This window comes from Macrotis lagotis, chromosome 3, assembly GCF_037893015.1.
Source record: "Macrotis lagotis isolate mMagLag1 chromosome 3, bilby.v1.9.chrom.fasta, whole genome shotgun sequence".
NCBI lineage: Eukaryota > Metazoa > Chordata > Mammalia > Peramelemorphia > Peramelidae > Macrotis > Macrotis lagotis.
In genome coordinates, this window is record NC_133660.1 from 19,246,902 (window position 1) to 19,262,235 (window position 15,334).

The 15,334-nt window shown below is 47.8% G+C and overlaps 1 protein-coding gene across 11 annotated transcripts in view; it reads left to right on the forward strand.

Annotated features, from left to right (window-relative positions):
• UBXN8 (UBX domain protein 8) overlaps positions 1-15,334 on the forward strand; it is a 33,047-nt gene continuing 17,713 nt past the window's right edge. Inside the window, exons 1-9 of one of the 11 annotated variants that reach the window (XM_074228263.1) lie at positions 2,612-3,267; positions 3,571-3,693; positions 4,689-4,799; positions 10,645-10,782; positions 11,235-11,511; positions 12,123-12,302; positions 12,487-12,636; positions 13,433-13,503; positions 14,205-14,327. In XM_074228263.1, coding sequence (XP_074084364.1) covers positions 12,528-12,636; positions 13,433-13,503; positions 14,205-14,327 — 303 coding nt within the window. In that variant the 5' untranslated portion in view covers positions 2,612-3,267; positions 3,571-3,693; positions 4,689-4,799; ... (2 more) ...; positions 12,123-12,302; positions 12,487-12,527. Of the gene's footprint in view, positions 120-665; positions 992-2,611; positions 3,268-3,570; positions 3,694-4,688; positions 4,800-10,644; positions 10,783-11,234; positions 12,303-12,486; positions 12,637-13,432; positions 13,504-14,204; positions 14,328-15,334 lie in introns of those variants that run through there. The other 10 variants (XM_074228268.1, XM_074228266.1, XM_074228269.1 and 7 more) reach the window with 10 other exon arrangements.

Genomic DNA, 15,334 nt, shown 5'->3' on the forward strand with positions numbered 1-15,334 from the left:
CGCCTGCGCCCCGGGAGCGGCGCGAGGTGCGATGGCGGCACGCGCAGCTTGGCTGCTGCTGGCCGTCCCGGCCCTGCCCCTGCTCTGCCTGCAGCTTCGGAGCGCGGGCCTCCAGCCGGGTAAGGCAGGCTTCCCTTTCTCCTCCGCCGTCCCCGGCGCGCGCCCCTCGCGGGACTACAGTTCCCAGCCTGCCCGGGCCGCCCGGGCGGCGGGGCATGCCGGGAAGGGGGCGGGGCCGCTCCGGGGGACCCCCCCCCCAGCTGGAAGGGCATCTCCGAGCCGCCCTCCTCCGCGGGGAGGGGGGCTGTGGGCGGGGCTTCTGCGGGCGGGCGGGGAACCTTGCTGCCTCCCCGCTGCCAGGGCCTCGGGCCGGGCAGAGCCTGTGGGCGCGGCTCCAGCCCCCCATTCCGCCCTCCCCACCGTTCTAGACCTCGGGTGCTCTAGATCACTTCATACCTGTGTCCTGACCCTCTCTGGTGCTCCAGACTCCTCAGACCCCTTTGGCCTGGACCTCTCGGGTGCTCTGGACCCCCCAGAACTGCTGGGCCCCTGGGACAGTTTGGTAAAGCTTCCAAACCCCCTTCCAGAACACTGTTTCCAACGACATAAGGTAGACCCAAAGAAAAGCAAATACATTGAAATACAGTTTTCCAAATTTTCTAAAGCCGATTGCCGGTCAAGCCCCCCAGAACCTGAAGACAGAGCCCCCACGGGAAGGAGTCGCCTGGCGGTTGGCATCTGTGCGGAGGAGGGTTTGTTGACAAGAATAACTGAGATCCAGACTGAGCACTGAGGAAGGGGAGAGGAACAAAGAGACAGAGACCTCTGCCAAGGGGGGCAGCAGTGTCATCGCCTTTAAAAACAGCAACAACCCCCTGAGGAAGCCCAAAGTACAATCAGGGAAATGAGTCCAAACGGAAGAAGAAAGGTTGATGGAGAAGATAAAAAAAAAAGCAATAAAAAGACCCCCAAATGGCAAATGAATTACTCGGTAAAAGAACAGGAACAATGGGAAGGGATAAAAAGTAATGAGATCAGGAGGTTCTTTAGAAATGAAGCATGAGGGGTGGCTATGTGGCACAGTGGGTAGAGCACCGGCCCTGGACTCAGGAGGATCTAGGTTCAAATCAGGTCTCTGACACTTGATAATTATCTAGCTGTGTGACCTTGGGCAAGCCACTTAACCCCATTTGCCTTGCAAAAAGAAAAAGAAATGAAGCAGGAAGTTAGATGGCTTGTCATAGGCAAAGTCCAGAGGATAGAATAGCCGTCTGAGGAGAGCAAGGAATGACTTATGTTCTAAAACCTCCCTGGATCCCGTAGCGGTAAATTAGGAGGATTGACTGAGTTTCCATGGGGCATAGATATGTCTCTGCAGCCTAATCATGGCCTTTGAGATACAGGGAAACAAAGTGAAAACAGAAGCTCTGAGCTCCATTTGTCCCCCTTCCCCACCAAAGACAAACATCTACTTTTGTTTCCAAAGTGGAAATATATACAGTATTCATTTATGTGCCCCCTAGCCTCATTAGTAGTTGTTTGCTTTATACTAAATAATTTTGGCTGCATCTGTTTGACCTGACCCCTGAAAGTGCCACTTCACTGAAATAATAGAATCCATTGGAGCCCCTCTGGTCCCTCCCCTTGCCACTTTCTCTGTTTCCTTAGTCATAAAGGGATGGGGCTTAGAGACTTGGGTAGGAAATTGCCACCTTTCCCCTTCCTTGCCATACTGGACTTGGAGAAGCAGTCCTCTCCAACCAATGCCATTGCTGTCTGTTAAGCCCAAAGGGCATACCCTCTGATCCAGCAATACCACTACTGGGGCTACACCCTGTACAGATGATGAAAAAGGGTAAAAACATCACTTGTACAAAAATATTCATAGCAGCCTTGTTTGTGGTGGCAAAGAACTGGAAATGTAAATGTCCTTCAATTGGGGAATGGCTTAACAAAGTGTAGTCTTTGTAAGTCATGGAACACTATTGTTCTATTAGAAACCAGGAGGGATGGGAATTCAGGGAAGCCTGGAGGGGTTTGCATGAACTGATGCTGAGTGAGATGAGCAGAACCAGAAAAACACTGTACACCCTAACAGCAACATGGGGGTGATGATCAACCTTGATGGACTCACTCATTCCATCAGTGCAACAATCAGGGACAATTTGGGGTTGCCTGCCATGGAGAATACCATCTGTATGTGGAGAAAGAACTGTGGAGTTTGAACAAAGACCAAGGACTATTACCTTTAATTTATTTTTTTAGGTTTTTTTTGCAAGGTAAATGGGGTTAAGTGGCTTGCCCAAGGCCACACAGCTAGGTAATTATTAAGTGTCTGAGACCGGATTTGAACCCAGGTACTCCTGACTCCAAGGCCGTTGCTTTATCCACTACGCCACCTAGCCACCCCTATTACCTTTAATTTAGAAAAAAAACCTGATATCTTATTGTCTGATTTTGCTCTTATACCTTATGTTTCTCCCTTGAGGATATGATTTCTCTCATCACATTCAACCTGGATCAATGTAAGCCCTTGGAAACAATGTAAAGATTAACAGAATTCCTTGGGGGGGGGGGTAGGGGAGGGAAACAAGATTAGGGGAAAAATTGTAAAACTCAAATTAAAATCTTTCTTAAAAAAAAAAAGAATCCACCCCCCCAAAAGTAAATGAATAAATAAATAAATTCTGCCATTAAAAAAAAAAAGAATCAGTGGGGGGACAGCTAGGTGGCTTAATGGATAGAGCACTAGCCCTGGAGTCATGAGTACTTGAGTTCAAATCCAGCCTCACACACTTAATGACCTAGTTGTGTGCCCTTGGGCAAGTCATTCAATCCCATTGCCTTGCAAAACAAAACAAAAAGAATCAGTCTAGGAAATTCAAAATTTTTGCCCCCAGCAGGAATCCCAGCCAGCACCTCCTGGCTCAATATCTCCCTCACTGTTGGGCTCTGCCCTCATGGTTCTCAGACCCAAGCATGATCTGGCAAGCTGTAATCCATTGATAGGCAGCTTCCCTCCCCACCCTCCACCCCCAAATAGAGGCCACTATTCTTCTGGTGGTCAAAATATTGATCATTCTGTGGCCTCTGGCGAATCATGGGGGGATACCATAGAAGCTAGGAGCTTCTGTTTTCACTTTGGTTTTTCTTTTTTTTTTTTTTTCACTGCACCTTCCCTTCTCCAAGCTCTGTCCTTTGAGTGATCCAGCTTGATAGTTTCTAGGACATTGTCATGAAGGTCCCAGGATGATCGCCTCTAACTTGGTATTACCTAGCAAATTTCCAGAGATCTCCAGTAGTTAAGACAAAAGATTAGATCTTTTCTATTTATGAGTGCAGGAAAATTTTTAGCCAGACATTATCCAAGCAGTTTGAAAACCTTCCCCACCCTGAGCTCCCATTCCTTTCCAGGTCAAACTCCTAGGAACAGGCTGCCTGCCCTCTTCTCCATTGTATCACTACCTCCTCATTTTTGACCTGTTGCCTCTCAAAGAAGCTGCCTTTTCCAAAGTGATCAGTATTGACTCTTGACTTTTGCTCAGTCCTCATCCTTTTTTTCCTATTCAGGATGGAAGGATATCTTTTTGCTGGGTGGCCGGGGTTTGCTGTTTCTTGCTGTCCTGACTTTAATTGTTCTGGTGACTGCCCCGTGGTTTACATCTAGAGCTTCGTCCCAAGTGTGTCTGACAGGTAAGCTGTCATTTTCTGATTTTTGTTTTATACAATTTGTTTGTGACTTCAGTCTTAAAGCCCTGAGGCTCTCTGGGCTACTCTTCCCGCCCCCCCCATTTCTTTAAGGCAATGGGGTTAAATGACTTGCCTAAGGTCACACAGATAATTATTAAGTGTCTGAGGTCGGATTTGAACTCAGGTCCTCTTCTGCACTACCTAGCTGCCCCTGGGCTACTCTTCCTTCATCCTAAGAGCTATGTGGGTGGGTCCACATCGCCCCTCCCCATTCTAAAAACTTGTTGCCCCTCCAAGAAGCTGGTGGCCACTCAGTGAAAGGAAAGCACTATCATTTTCCACAGGGAATAGATTGAGATAGATTGTGAATATCATGCATATTGTGATGAGGCCAGCTTCATGCTTCCCTTTCCTCCATGCACCCCTTAACCTCCATAGTGACATGATTCTAATTCTCAAGTCAGCTACATGGTTCCCCCAGCTGCTCCCCCTGCATCCCAGGTGAACAGCTGAGGCTCCCCCAGCCTTGGGAAACATTCTGGTCAAGTCATGTCCAAAGAAGAGCTGAGCCAGAGTAGCTCATGGGATCCTTAACAGACTTCAGCAGGTTCTGCCCGTCAATTCGTTGTTATTTTTCTCATCAGCAAGTGGTTGTCTTGCCTTGGCTTGTTTTGTCTCTAGCCTTGTCCACCATCTTACCCTTTAATTGGGGAACAGGGGTGTCAGGTCCCATTTGGGGATGACTGATGCTTATTAACATTCTATCTGAATTCCAGAGGTCCCCATGGTCTCTTGATAGCCCAATCTAGCATGCCTTCGCGCCACACTCATCCTTTTGGAGTTTTTGGCCTGATTTGGCATCACTGATCCCCTTCCCTTCTCTGGGCTTTTGTTACTCTGTCTTTTTCTCTCATTTACATCACATAATGATAATGAAAAAAAGGTAGCATTTCTAGAGTACATTAAAGTGTGATCCTCCTATTATCCCCCTTTTACAGATGAGGAAACTGAGGCAGAGATTAAGTGACTTGGCCAGGATCACCTGTCTAGTAAGTGACTGAGGCACAGGTTTCACTGCACCTCCTTTCCTGAAGATCACCAAAAGCTGTGTGAGTAGGAAAAAGGGACCAGACAGGAGAGATGTTCTAGAGGGAGAGATCTAGACAAGGGGGAGGAAAGATGTTGAACAAGCTGTCTGACAGGCCCCTGGAACTTCCACCCCCTGGGGTCCCTTATCAAGATGGTGGTATGAGGGGCAGTCAGGAGAGAGAAACACCACAACAAGCACCACCACCATCAATAGAGTGCTTACAGTGGGCTCGATGTGGTCCTGAGTCTGTTACAGTTCATATCTTGTTTAATCTTCAGCTTAGCCCTGAGAGGGAGGTGTTCTCATGCTCGCCATTTTAGAGATGAGGAAAGTGAGGCAGAGGGAGGTGAAAGTACATCTTTAGGGTCCCGTGCCACAACCATTGTGTCGGAAGCTGGATTTCATTCAGGTTTTTCTGACTCCCAGCCTTGGAAACCAATGAGATCCCCCTGATAGAGACTATAGTAGCCTAGAGAGAGTCTTGGGGGTCCCCACATTTGTGAAGCGATGGAACATGAATGATAGCAATCCAGCAAGGGAGAAACAGGAGAAAGTCGCAAGTGGAGGGTCTCCGTCGATGGGGCCTTGGTGTAGTGTCTCAAGATGGTTGGTGCCTTGGGAGAGAGCAATTAATGTGGAAGGATGATGTCAGAAACCAGATTACACAGGGTTCAGAAGATAGTGAGCTGAAGGGAAGTAGAGACAATGACTTTTTTTGGAGACAGCTTTTCTTTGGTTTGTACTTTAATTAAAAATTTCTTTGATGAACAAAATCAGTTTTTTGGCCTTAATCTGCTTCTTCTTTGAAAAAAATAGAAAAATATAAAGGAAAGACTGAAAACAAATATTGATAGCCAATCAGAACAGATTCCCCCAAAGTATATGTGTTCTTTTTCACCTTGAGACCCTCAGCCACCTTGTCAGGGGACAAGTGTCCTCCTTCATCATTGTCCTCCAGAATTGTGAGTTATTGTTCATCAGAGATGATAAGTCTCTCCTTGTTTAAAGGTGGGGTTCTCGAGCAGATGTACAGGCCTATATCTGGTGAGGATAGTAGAGCTTAATGAGGTAGAAATTTTAGGATGGAGGTAATTCAGTGGTTTGTAAGCTGCCAGAAAGGAACCAGGAGATGGAGAGAGATTCAAGATTAGGGAATGGTTCTTCACCAGTTTGGGGTCCTCATATGATGAGGGACCTCTTCTCAGAATTATGCTTTTGAATGCATGAAATAAAGTACAGAGGATTACAGGAAAACCAATTTTACTGAAGTACAATTATTAGAGTATGAAAGTAACTTCACAAATCCTAGGGTAAGAGCCTCAAATTGGAGAGAGAACAGATACTGTCTGCTGGAAAAGATGGGGAAGGATTGGGATTGAGTGTCGCTGGGGGGGTGCGATCTTGCTCAGGCTCTCAGGTGAGAGACATGAGGCCTTGAGGATCAGAGAGAGTGAAGTAGGGAGGTGTAGGGAAGGGGGGGGATTGATTGCCTGCTTTTTTTTTTTTTACAAGGCAGTGGGGTTAAGTAGCTTGCTCAAGGCCACACAGCTAGGTAATTATTAAGTGTCTGAGGTCGGATTTGAACTCAGGTACTCCTGACTCCAGAGCTGGTGCTCTATCCACTGCGCCACCTAGCCGCCCTGATTGCCTGCTTTTTAGAGAGTTTGATGGTCTTCCCGGGAAGGTAGCAAAGCCAACTTGTGAACCTGCCTAACCAGGTGACTGCTGTCCACCTCTGGGCCCTACATGATAGTGAGGTGGCTTCTTCAGGCTATGGTCAAAGGTTACGAAGCCTCAGGCAAGAAAATGAAGACAGGAGAGAGAGGGGGGAGCACTGTGGTCTTGGGAGGGCAAGGAGTACAGAAGAGGAACCTTGATGATGGAAGTAGCAGCATGTATGAGATGGTATTGGATGAGAAGGCCATCTAGGCTGCTGGACCTCAGCCTGAAATGCAAGGATGGCCAGTGCCTGGTCAGGGACAGAAGGCACTTAACCAGACCTGGGGAAGAGGACTCGATGAGCTCTGGGAGTTGGGAGCAGTTGGCAAGCATTGATTAATCACCTACTTTGTGTTAGCATGGTGTTTGCATTCAACCCCATTCTGTACCCCAAACCAACAAAACAAACAAGAAAGGAGCCCAAACAGTCACTAGCTACAAAGACACCAAGAACCAGACCCTGACCTTCAGTGAGCAGGGAATGGAGGACCTGAGCAGAGGGGCAAATCTGGCCTTGGCAGTCTTGCCACAGGGATCAAAGTGGGTATGGACTGCCAGCCAGGCCTGCATACCTTTGTCCAAAGCACTAGGCTGGTATGGGAATGAAAGAGATCTAGAACCCAGAGAGGGGAACATGGAGAAGCAGGGAGGATTTCAACCCTGGCAAGTATAGCCTGAAGAGGAAGTGGTTAAGTTTAGGAAATGGTTGTGAGAGACAATGTGGTGATAAGGAGAAATTTCAATTATCCAGATCTCTGCTGGAACTCATTCTTTGTCTCACCCCCTCCCTTCCTTCCTCCTCCTCCTCCTCCTCCTCCTTCTCCTTCTTCTTCTTCTTCTTCTTCTTCTTCTTCTTCTTCTTCTTCTTCTTCTTCTTCTTCTTCTTCTCTCTCTCTCTCTCTCTCTCTCTCTCCCCCTTTCACTTCTTCTCCCCCTCTTTCTCTCTGTCTTCATCATTGACCTCCAGAATTGTGAGTTATTGTTCATCAGAAATGATGTCTCTCATTGTTGTTTAAAGGTGTGTTTTCCTTCGAGTTTTCTTGAACAGATGTACAGGCCTATAGCTGGTGAGGATAGTAGAGCTTACTCTCTCTCACCTTCCCTTCCCTCCCTCTCCCCATCTCTGTCTCTTCCCATGCTGGAGTGGAAGGAGAATGTGGCCAGCCCTTTCTCAGGTGGGTGGTAGAGGAAGGCTATCCCCCATGTCCTTAGATTTTTTTATTTTGAAGAAGTCGGGGGATAAAATTCAAAGGTCTAAAATTCTGAATGAGAAAGTCAACCCTGGAGGGGTTGGGACCACACTCATTCATTTTAAATATTTTTAGCAGCTCTTTTTTTAGAGCAAAGACCAGAGAAGGAACCTGTCTATTGGGGAATACCTGAACAAATGTGTGCATTTGTTTTGCTTGAGTCTACTTACTACTTATAAAGAGGGGCCTCTGTTTTGGGACAAGGGAGTTGGTGAGTGGTGACCATCATGCAAAAAAAGAAGACACTTGTCAATGAAGCATTAAAAAAAAACCATAGAAGGGGCAGCTAGGTGGCACAGTGGATAGAGCACTGGCCCTGGAGTCAGGAGGATCTGAGTTCAAATCAGACCTCAGACATTTAACAATTACCTAGCTGTGTAAGTGGGCAAGCCACTTAACCCCATTGCCTTGGAAAAATAAAGAAAAAAAAAACCATAGAAGATAGTAGTAAAGTACAGAAAGGGAGGGAGAGAGGCCAGGCATGGTTAGCTCTCTTGTACACTTTAATATGCCCTTAATAGAAACGCAGGAATTCATGTTAGTGGTCAGCTTTTCCAGAGCACTTTATAAAGTACTTTATAAGCTCACTTGATCCTCACAACAACCTTGGGAGGGAGGAGCATCTTGAGTCCCATTTTACAGTTGAGGAAATTGAGACACACGGGTGAGGTGACTTGCCCAGGGTTACACTGATTGTAAGTATGTGAGGTGGGATTTGAACTTAGTGGTGCCAGTTGGGTTTTTTTGTTTTGTTTTTTAGGTTTTTTGCAGGGCAAATGGGGTTAAGTGGCTTGCCCAAGGCCACACGGCTAGGTAATTATTAAGTGTCTGAGATTGGATTTGAACCCAGGTACTCCTGACTCCAGGGTTGCTGCTCTATCCACTGGGCCACCTAGCTGCCCCGCCAATCATTTTTAAAACATATTTTTCTGTATACTGAAATGTTTGTGAAGGCACAAGAAAAACAAATAACAGGACCTTCCCAGATGCTGGTTCTGTGCCTTTCTAAGAAGATATCCAATTAGCATAGATTTAAAAAGTCAAGGGAGGGTACTAGATGACTACTCTAGGAGAGCATGAATTAACCCTGTAAACACAGATGCGCCAAGGGGGTCTTTCAGCTCTGCTCACAAAAAGAGAAGCCTCAACTTAAGGACAAAACAGTGAGGACAAAGTCATATGAGCTGCTGTTCAATCCTCTTTTCCCTTCAGTTTCTCAGCCAAGGAGGATGATCTTGGACTAGACTTGGAAAAATGCTTGAAATAAGAGAGGGGATGAGCAGAGATCCTCAGGTTCAGAAAGGTTATCCTTTGCACTTGCAAGAGTGGGCAGATGGAATGGCAGCACCACGCTCTATAACACTGGAGAGATCATGGCAGATGGAGGAGGCCATTACCAGGGAGAAGGGACGTGAATGTTGGAACAACATTTTAAAAGGGACCAAAGGCTGAAAACCATGACCACTGTTACAGATCCTTAGTCCAGGGGTGGCTAGGTGGCCCAGTGGATAAAGCAGCAGCCCTGGAGTCAGGAGTACCTGGGTTCAAATCCAGTCTCAGACACTTAATAATTACCTAGCCGTGTGGCCTTGGGCAAGCTACTTAACCCCATTTGCCTTGCAAAAGCTTAAAAAAAAAACCAAATCCTTAGTCCAGAGTGATTAATATGAGTTTTTATTAAGACATCTAAAGGGGGGCAGCTAGGTGGTACAGTGGATAGAGCAGCAGCCACTTAACCCCGTTGCCTTGCAAAAAAAAAATGTACTAAAACTAATATAAAAGCAAGACTTGAAAAAGACATTTAGTCAAGACATCTAAAGAAATGGCACACCTCTCTCAAGGGGAGAGATGGCAAAACCCTGGAGATGTTAGGTCTTTTATGCACTTTGGAAGGCTTTGTTCCTGCCCCTTTGTACCAATCATTGACTGGGGTCACAATCTAATTGATACATTTGTCCCCACCCTATTCTTTATACTAATGAGCAAGAACAGCTACTTGATCCTGTGGCCCCTAGGTTAACCCCAGGTTAATTTAGAACTAGGTGAAGCTAATCTGGCCTAATCTCAGGTTTTGATCAGGTTGAGGCTAAATATTTTGTTTTAACTCACATACCTGCCCATAGGCAATAAAACAGGTAGACTCCAATCTTTGTAATGTAAATTTACAATCTCCCTTCCTTGTGGAATCCAAACACCCCCTTATTCCTCACAACCACTCAGCTTGGCTTTGGTTTCTGGATAGCTGGAGAGCACCTCATTCAGGAGAGTTGGTTATCACCTTGGAAAGTCTCTGAGGTTTTATCAAAATCATGGCAGAGTAGACTCACCTTATTTCTGGCTTCACCTTATTAAGAAAGTGCATGAAAGGAATATTAGGGATCATATTTGCCTCAGATTTATTTACTTGAATTTAGTTTATTTTGCACTGGGATGCCAATAAAGTAGGCCTTTCCATGTCAATAAAACCGAAAAAGAGGATTGTCCATGAAAACTGGTCTGCCTGGGTTCAGCTTGCTCTATTATCATTTCAGTCAATCATTTTTCAGAGTTCTCTGGGCTTCTGAGTTCCTTCTGCCAAGCATTCTTTGAGGAAGACTCTCATTCTGTTCTTATGGAAGAAGTAAAGATTTGGACCAGAGAATGGCAGGAACTAGCTGATGGACTAAATTCTGGACAGTCATTAATGTTTTAGTGCCAAAATGGTGGGAATGCTCTGTTTGTTTGTGGCTTGAGTATTTTCATCTGTGACTTAGAGGTGTAGATGGCAGATAGCCCCTTCCAGATTCATTGATGCAGTAGTCTCCAAAGTGGGGACCCTTGGCAAAGTCCCTTGGGTGTGTGGTCAACCCACTGGAAGACAGCGATGTGGTCCTTACTCTACTGTCCTCTTCCTAGATGGCCTGTTTCAAGGCTAGCTCCAACACAGCCACACATGGCACCCCTTATTCCATCCTACTGCTGGGCCAGAGAGATTTGAACCCAGGACCATTGACTCCAGGTCCAACAGAATTCCCACCAAACCACACCCTTCAGGTCAGTCATGACACCATGCCTTCACCACCAAGCCATTCCATCGGCAGCTAGCCAACCTAGCTTTGCCCTCCAGACCCTGCAGAGAGGTGCCAGGTACACCCAGCTTTCAGAAATCAGACATGCACTTTGGGTGCCAGGAAGAGGTGATTGAGATGTCATCCAGCCGTGGAAGGCTGTCAGCACTCCATGGGGATTCACAATTTCAGGCATGAAAATGCCATTTTTTATTTGGTGTGTAGGTTCAGAGGAAAAATATAAAAATGTAAAGGAATAAAATCAAAGCAAATAAAACTATCCCCCTCTTAGTGCAGTGAGTGGATGGCAATCCAGTGTGCTCAGTTCCTGGGCTGTTGTCCTGAGTTGGGCATCAGATTTCTCCATCCCTTTAGCTATAATTGTTCAGCAGCCCTTCTGGAGGTGGTCATGACCACATTGATCCACTTGCTTTGCAGAGAGCGGATCACTTTGCAGACCCACTTGCTTTTGAATGAGAAAAATCCATAAAGTGCCTCTCTGGGTGTTGCCTCTCTACCTTGCTAGAAGTAGGTACAGATTAGAACTCGGGACTCGACTTTTCCTCCACTTTCATCTGCATCCATAAGCCAGACATTTGTTGCTTTGGACCTGCAAACCTGGAGACTCAGCAGTGAGGGGACCCCAGAGCCAGGAGACCTTGACCATGTGGGCATGCTGTACCTGTTTCACCTTCTGCCAGGGTGAGCCAGACTGGTAAGAGAAGGCTGTGGGCAGGGCAGCTGGCAGGGGAGTAGGAAGGCTGGGGCTACACTGTCCTCAGCTTCTGCATGGCTGCATGACCACATCCTCTCCTGGCCTCCTGAGCTTTCTGGTCTTCCTACTTCCTTGCCTAGTTCCTTTGGAAGTCTTAACATTTATGCCTAAAAAGTCCTTGATTGGTTTAAAATGAAGGTCATGACCCTTAGGCAGCCTGGATGCCGACTCTGGATCCCTTCTTAGAGAAATGGTTTAAAATGCATAAAATCCAATTCATAGGATCCTAAAGGAAACCAGTTACGCTGAGAGACACTTAATTAACAGGCAGGTCTGAAGCCTGTACCAGACACGTACAGGATAGGTTGGAGCCATTCAGCAGAGAGGAGGCCAGGGTCCAGCTCAGGACCCTCAGGGCAGAGACCCCCCCACCAGGGAGGAGTGTCTCAGAAGGGCCAGATACAAGGGGTGCTGGGAGAGGGTTTTGGGCTGGCTGCCCCTGAGCCATGAACCTGCATGGACCAGGAGGTTTCACTGGGTCAACATCACAGGCCTTTCTGGGTCTTGCTCCTCATACCCTTCTTTCAGCTTTCTTCATATCCTTGTGTCAGGAGGTCTCAGCCACTCCCAGGACTCCAGCCATGACTTCTTCTTTGCCCCTCAGTCAAATGGCCCCATCAGATGTTCCCCTGAATGCCCTGGACCCCTCATCTCCTGCACCCATGGATGTCCTGCCCCTACCCATCCCATCTGTATGGAGTCAGAGTTGCTGACCTAGCCCCTTCCTCCAGGTGGGCATCCAGGGTTCTTGGGTTCTTCTCCCCATATGGTTTCACCAGTCCAACTCTCTTCTCATGGCTTCTATTGTTAAAGAAACATCTTCTTCCTTGGTTTCCCATCTTCCTCTCTGCCTGGTGCTGCCAGGCTCATCTTCCTCTTGCACTGATTTCTCCTTATCCATCCCCACTTCCTCAGGACACTTTGCGGACTGCCCCTTTAGGAGTACAGATGTCTCCATGCTGACTGCCTTCAGCCATAGGACAGTATCAGGGGAAGAGAAACATCTGGAGACCCAGGCCCAAGTCAAGGCTTTGACAAGTCTCCAGGGGTCTTGGGTAGGTCCAGGTTTGTTGTGAGAAAACCTCCGGGCTCCTCAATATGAGCTTCATTAAGGAGAAGCCACAGATAGCTACCCAGATAGACCAATCTAATATCTGCTCGAGGTGGGCAGGGGCAAAAGAGTAGGGCTGCAGGACTGGGTGTCCCAGGGATGGGTCTCACTGCCCAGTTTCCCCATTCACTAATGATGTGGTCATGGACAAGTGAGCCCTCCTCTCTTGGCCCCCTACATTTTCTGTAACACAAGAGACTGGACAAGGCTCTGTGGGGATCCCAGACCAGGCTTGTCTGGGTTCTGCCATGGTTGGGGGATTGTAGTGCTTTTCTCCAGCCCCAATCCAGGGAAGTCCCCAGCTCTACATCCCAGGAAATAGTAGGGTGGCTCCACATCACTGGCCTCTGATCCCACTCAGAAACTGAGATGCCTAAGTGGGTCATCGACTCTCTCAGGTCTCGGTTTCCTCATCTGTAAAATGGGAAGTTATGCCAGGTAAACTCCAAGATCTCTTCCAGGGTCCTAAGACCTATGAAAGATGAGACTGGATTGGAACTTGGGTCTCCCTGACTTCAGCCCTGGTGGGTTGGGCCTCACTAGATCCCTGTGTTTCTAGTTCTTGTACCTTGGGGCCGGGAAGGCTCACACAGGGGTAACCCTGTGTCCTGACTTCAAGAATTGAGAAGGAATGAAAGGCCCAAGGCCAGAGGGCCCCCTGCCCTGGGAATTCTGAGGTGTCTTCTCTGAACTAGATTTCTGGCTGGGTGAGTAGGGAATAAAAACTTGAGTTGTGTTTTGTCATTTTAGTAACTGAGGATGAGAACAAAAGGAGGCAGAAGCGTGCCAGGGAACAGCAGCAGGAGACCCTGCGCAGCCAGGTGAGCCCTTCTTCCTCAGGCTGGTCATGGGCGGGAGTCCAGCTCACATGGAGTCTACCAGGCCTGTGAAAGTGGGTCCCCAGACAGTTCATCTGCCAAATGTGAGCACTGTCTTCACCAAGATGTTGAAGGGTCCGCCATGTTTCAGATACTCCCTGAATTTGCTTCTTTGGGGAATGGTTTTCATTTTAAAAGAGGAGAAAATGAGATGAAGTAGAATGAAGGTTCCTCCTTTGTTCATTTTGCTAAAAACCCATTGATTTTGAGTGTCTCCTGGTGCTGGCCTGCTACTCCCCTGCCTTCCATCCAACTGCTCCCTCCCAGCTGGTCCTCTTCCTTCTTAACAGTCTGGCCCCCTTTGTCCTCCTCCCAGGCTTTGGCTGGGCCTCAGCGGCTGATGTTTCAAAAATGGCATTTCTAGAGAGCCCCATAGATATGGCTCCAGCTATATCACTGCTTGGGATCTGCCCTCCTGCAGGGGGAGATAAGTGGGCATCAGGGAAGAAGTTGGATCAAAACTTGACTTTGAACACGAGGGCAGGCGACATCAGTGTGGGAGGGGGCTGGAGAGTGTTGGGAGACCTACTCCTGTCAGCCATGACCTCGGCAGACTTGGGGACAGTGACCCTGAGGAAAGACTCAGGAAGAGCCCAGGGAGTCCCAGGCCAGATCCCCCACCCCTCCTTGCTTTTCATGAACAGAGCAGTGAATACTTGGAGAAGGTCTTGAAACCTCGCCAGGAAATGAAACTGAGGAAACAGCAAGAGGACTTCTATCAGATGATGGGTGAAAGCTGGAAGTCTCTGGATGGCCACAAGCTGGGGGTGAGATTTGCTCTCCTTGTACACTTCCTTGGGCAGTGCCCTTTCTCTTCCTCCATCCCTGTTTGGATATTCATTCTGTTCCCCTCCAGCAGCCAGTCCACATCCTGGCAGCTCACTCCCCTGCCTTCCTCAGGGAGTCAGGTCCAGGGCTCCTCTCCAACTATTGCCCTCCTCCTGGGGCACAAATCTCCACAGTGTCCACACTGAGCAAGTGTACCCCCTTCCCTGCCCTTCTTCAAGGCCTGAGGTAGTTCCTGAGAAGATGGACCCTCTTAGTGACCATTCTTTCACTGCCCTTGTCTGAGCATGGGGTCTGTGCATAGATTGTAAAATCAGGGTTTCAGGACAGAAAGGAACCTGGGAGGACAACTGGTCCAGGCCCCTCATCTTATTGAAGAACAAACTAAGGTCTAGCAGTCTTGTTAGCTAGTCCAATTCTTAGAGCTGAAGATGCAAATACAAGGAGGAAGAAAGGGAAACGCTGCCCTCAGGGCACTTCCATTCCCTTGCAGTACATAGATAAGAAAGCTGAAAAGACTGGCTCAGACCAGGGGCAGCAGAGGGGTGAGTTAGGGATAGCTGAGTGTTGAGGTCAGGGGTAGGAATTGGATGTTGGAGCCCCTGGACTGTGAAACCCAAATCCTCCCTGGCTCCTCCCTCTTTCCATATCATCTTTGGAATCAGTCATCCTGAGCTCTGACAGAAAGGGCTAGACCATAGAAGCCCCAATCCATGTTTTTGGGGATGTTAGAAATGAAAGCTGGAGTGACAGGTCATGTATTTAACACGCCCTGCAGAAAGTGGGCCTCGCCCAGTCTTCTGTACAGTATGAAGGGCTTTTCTCCTCCCTTTGGAGCCAGACATAGACCAAGTCATCAAAAGAACAATCTAACTGAAACCCCCTCCCCCCAATATCACTCCTTAATATGTCCTGGTTCCCCCCCCCATACTACACATTATGCTGATGAGCCTTACAGGGGTTGCAGAAGTTACTATGCATGAAGCTT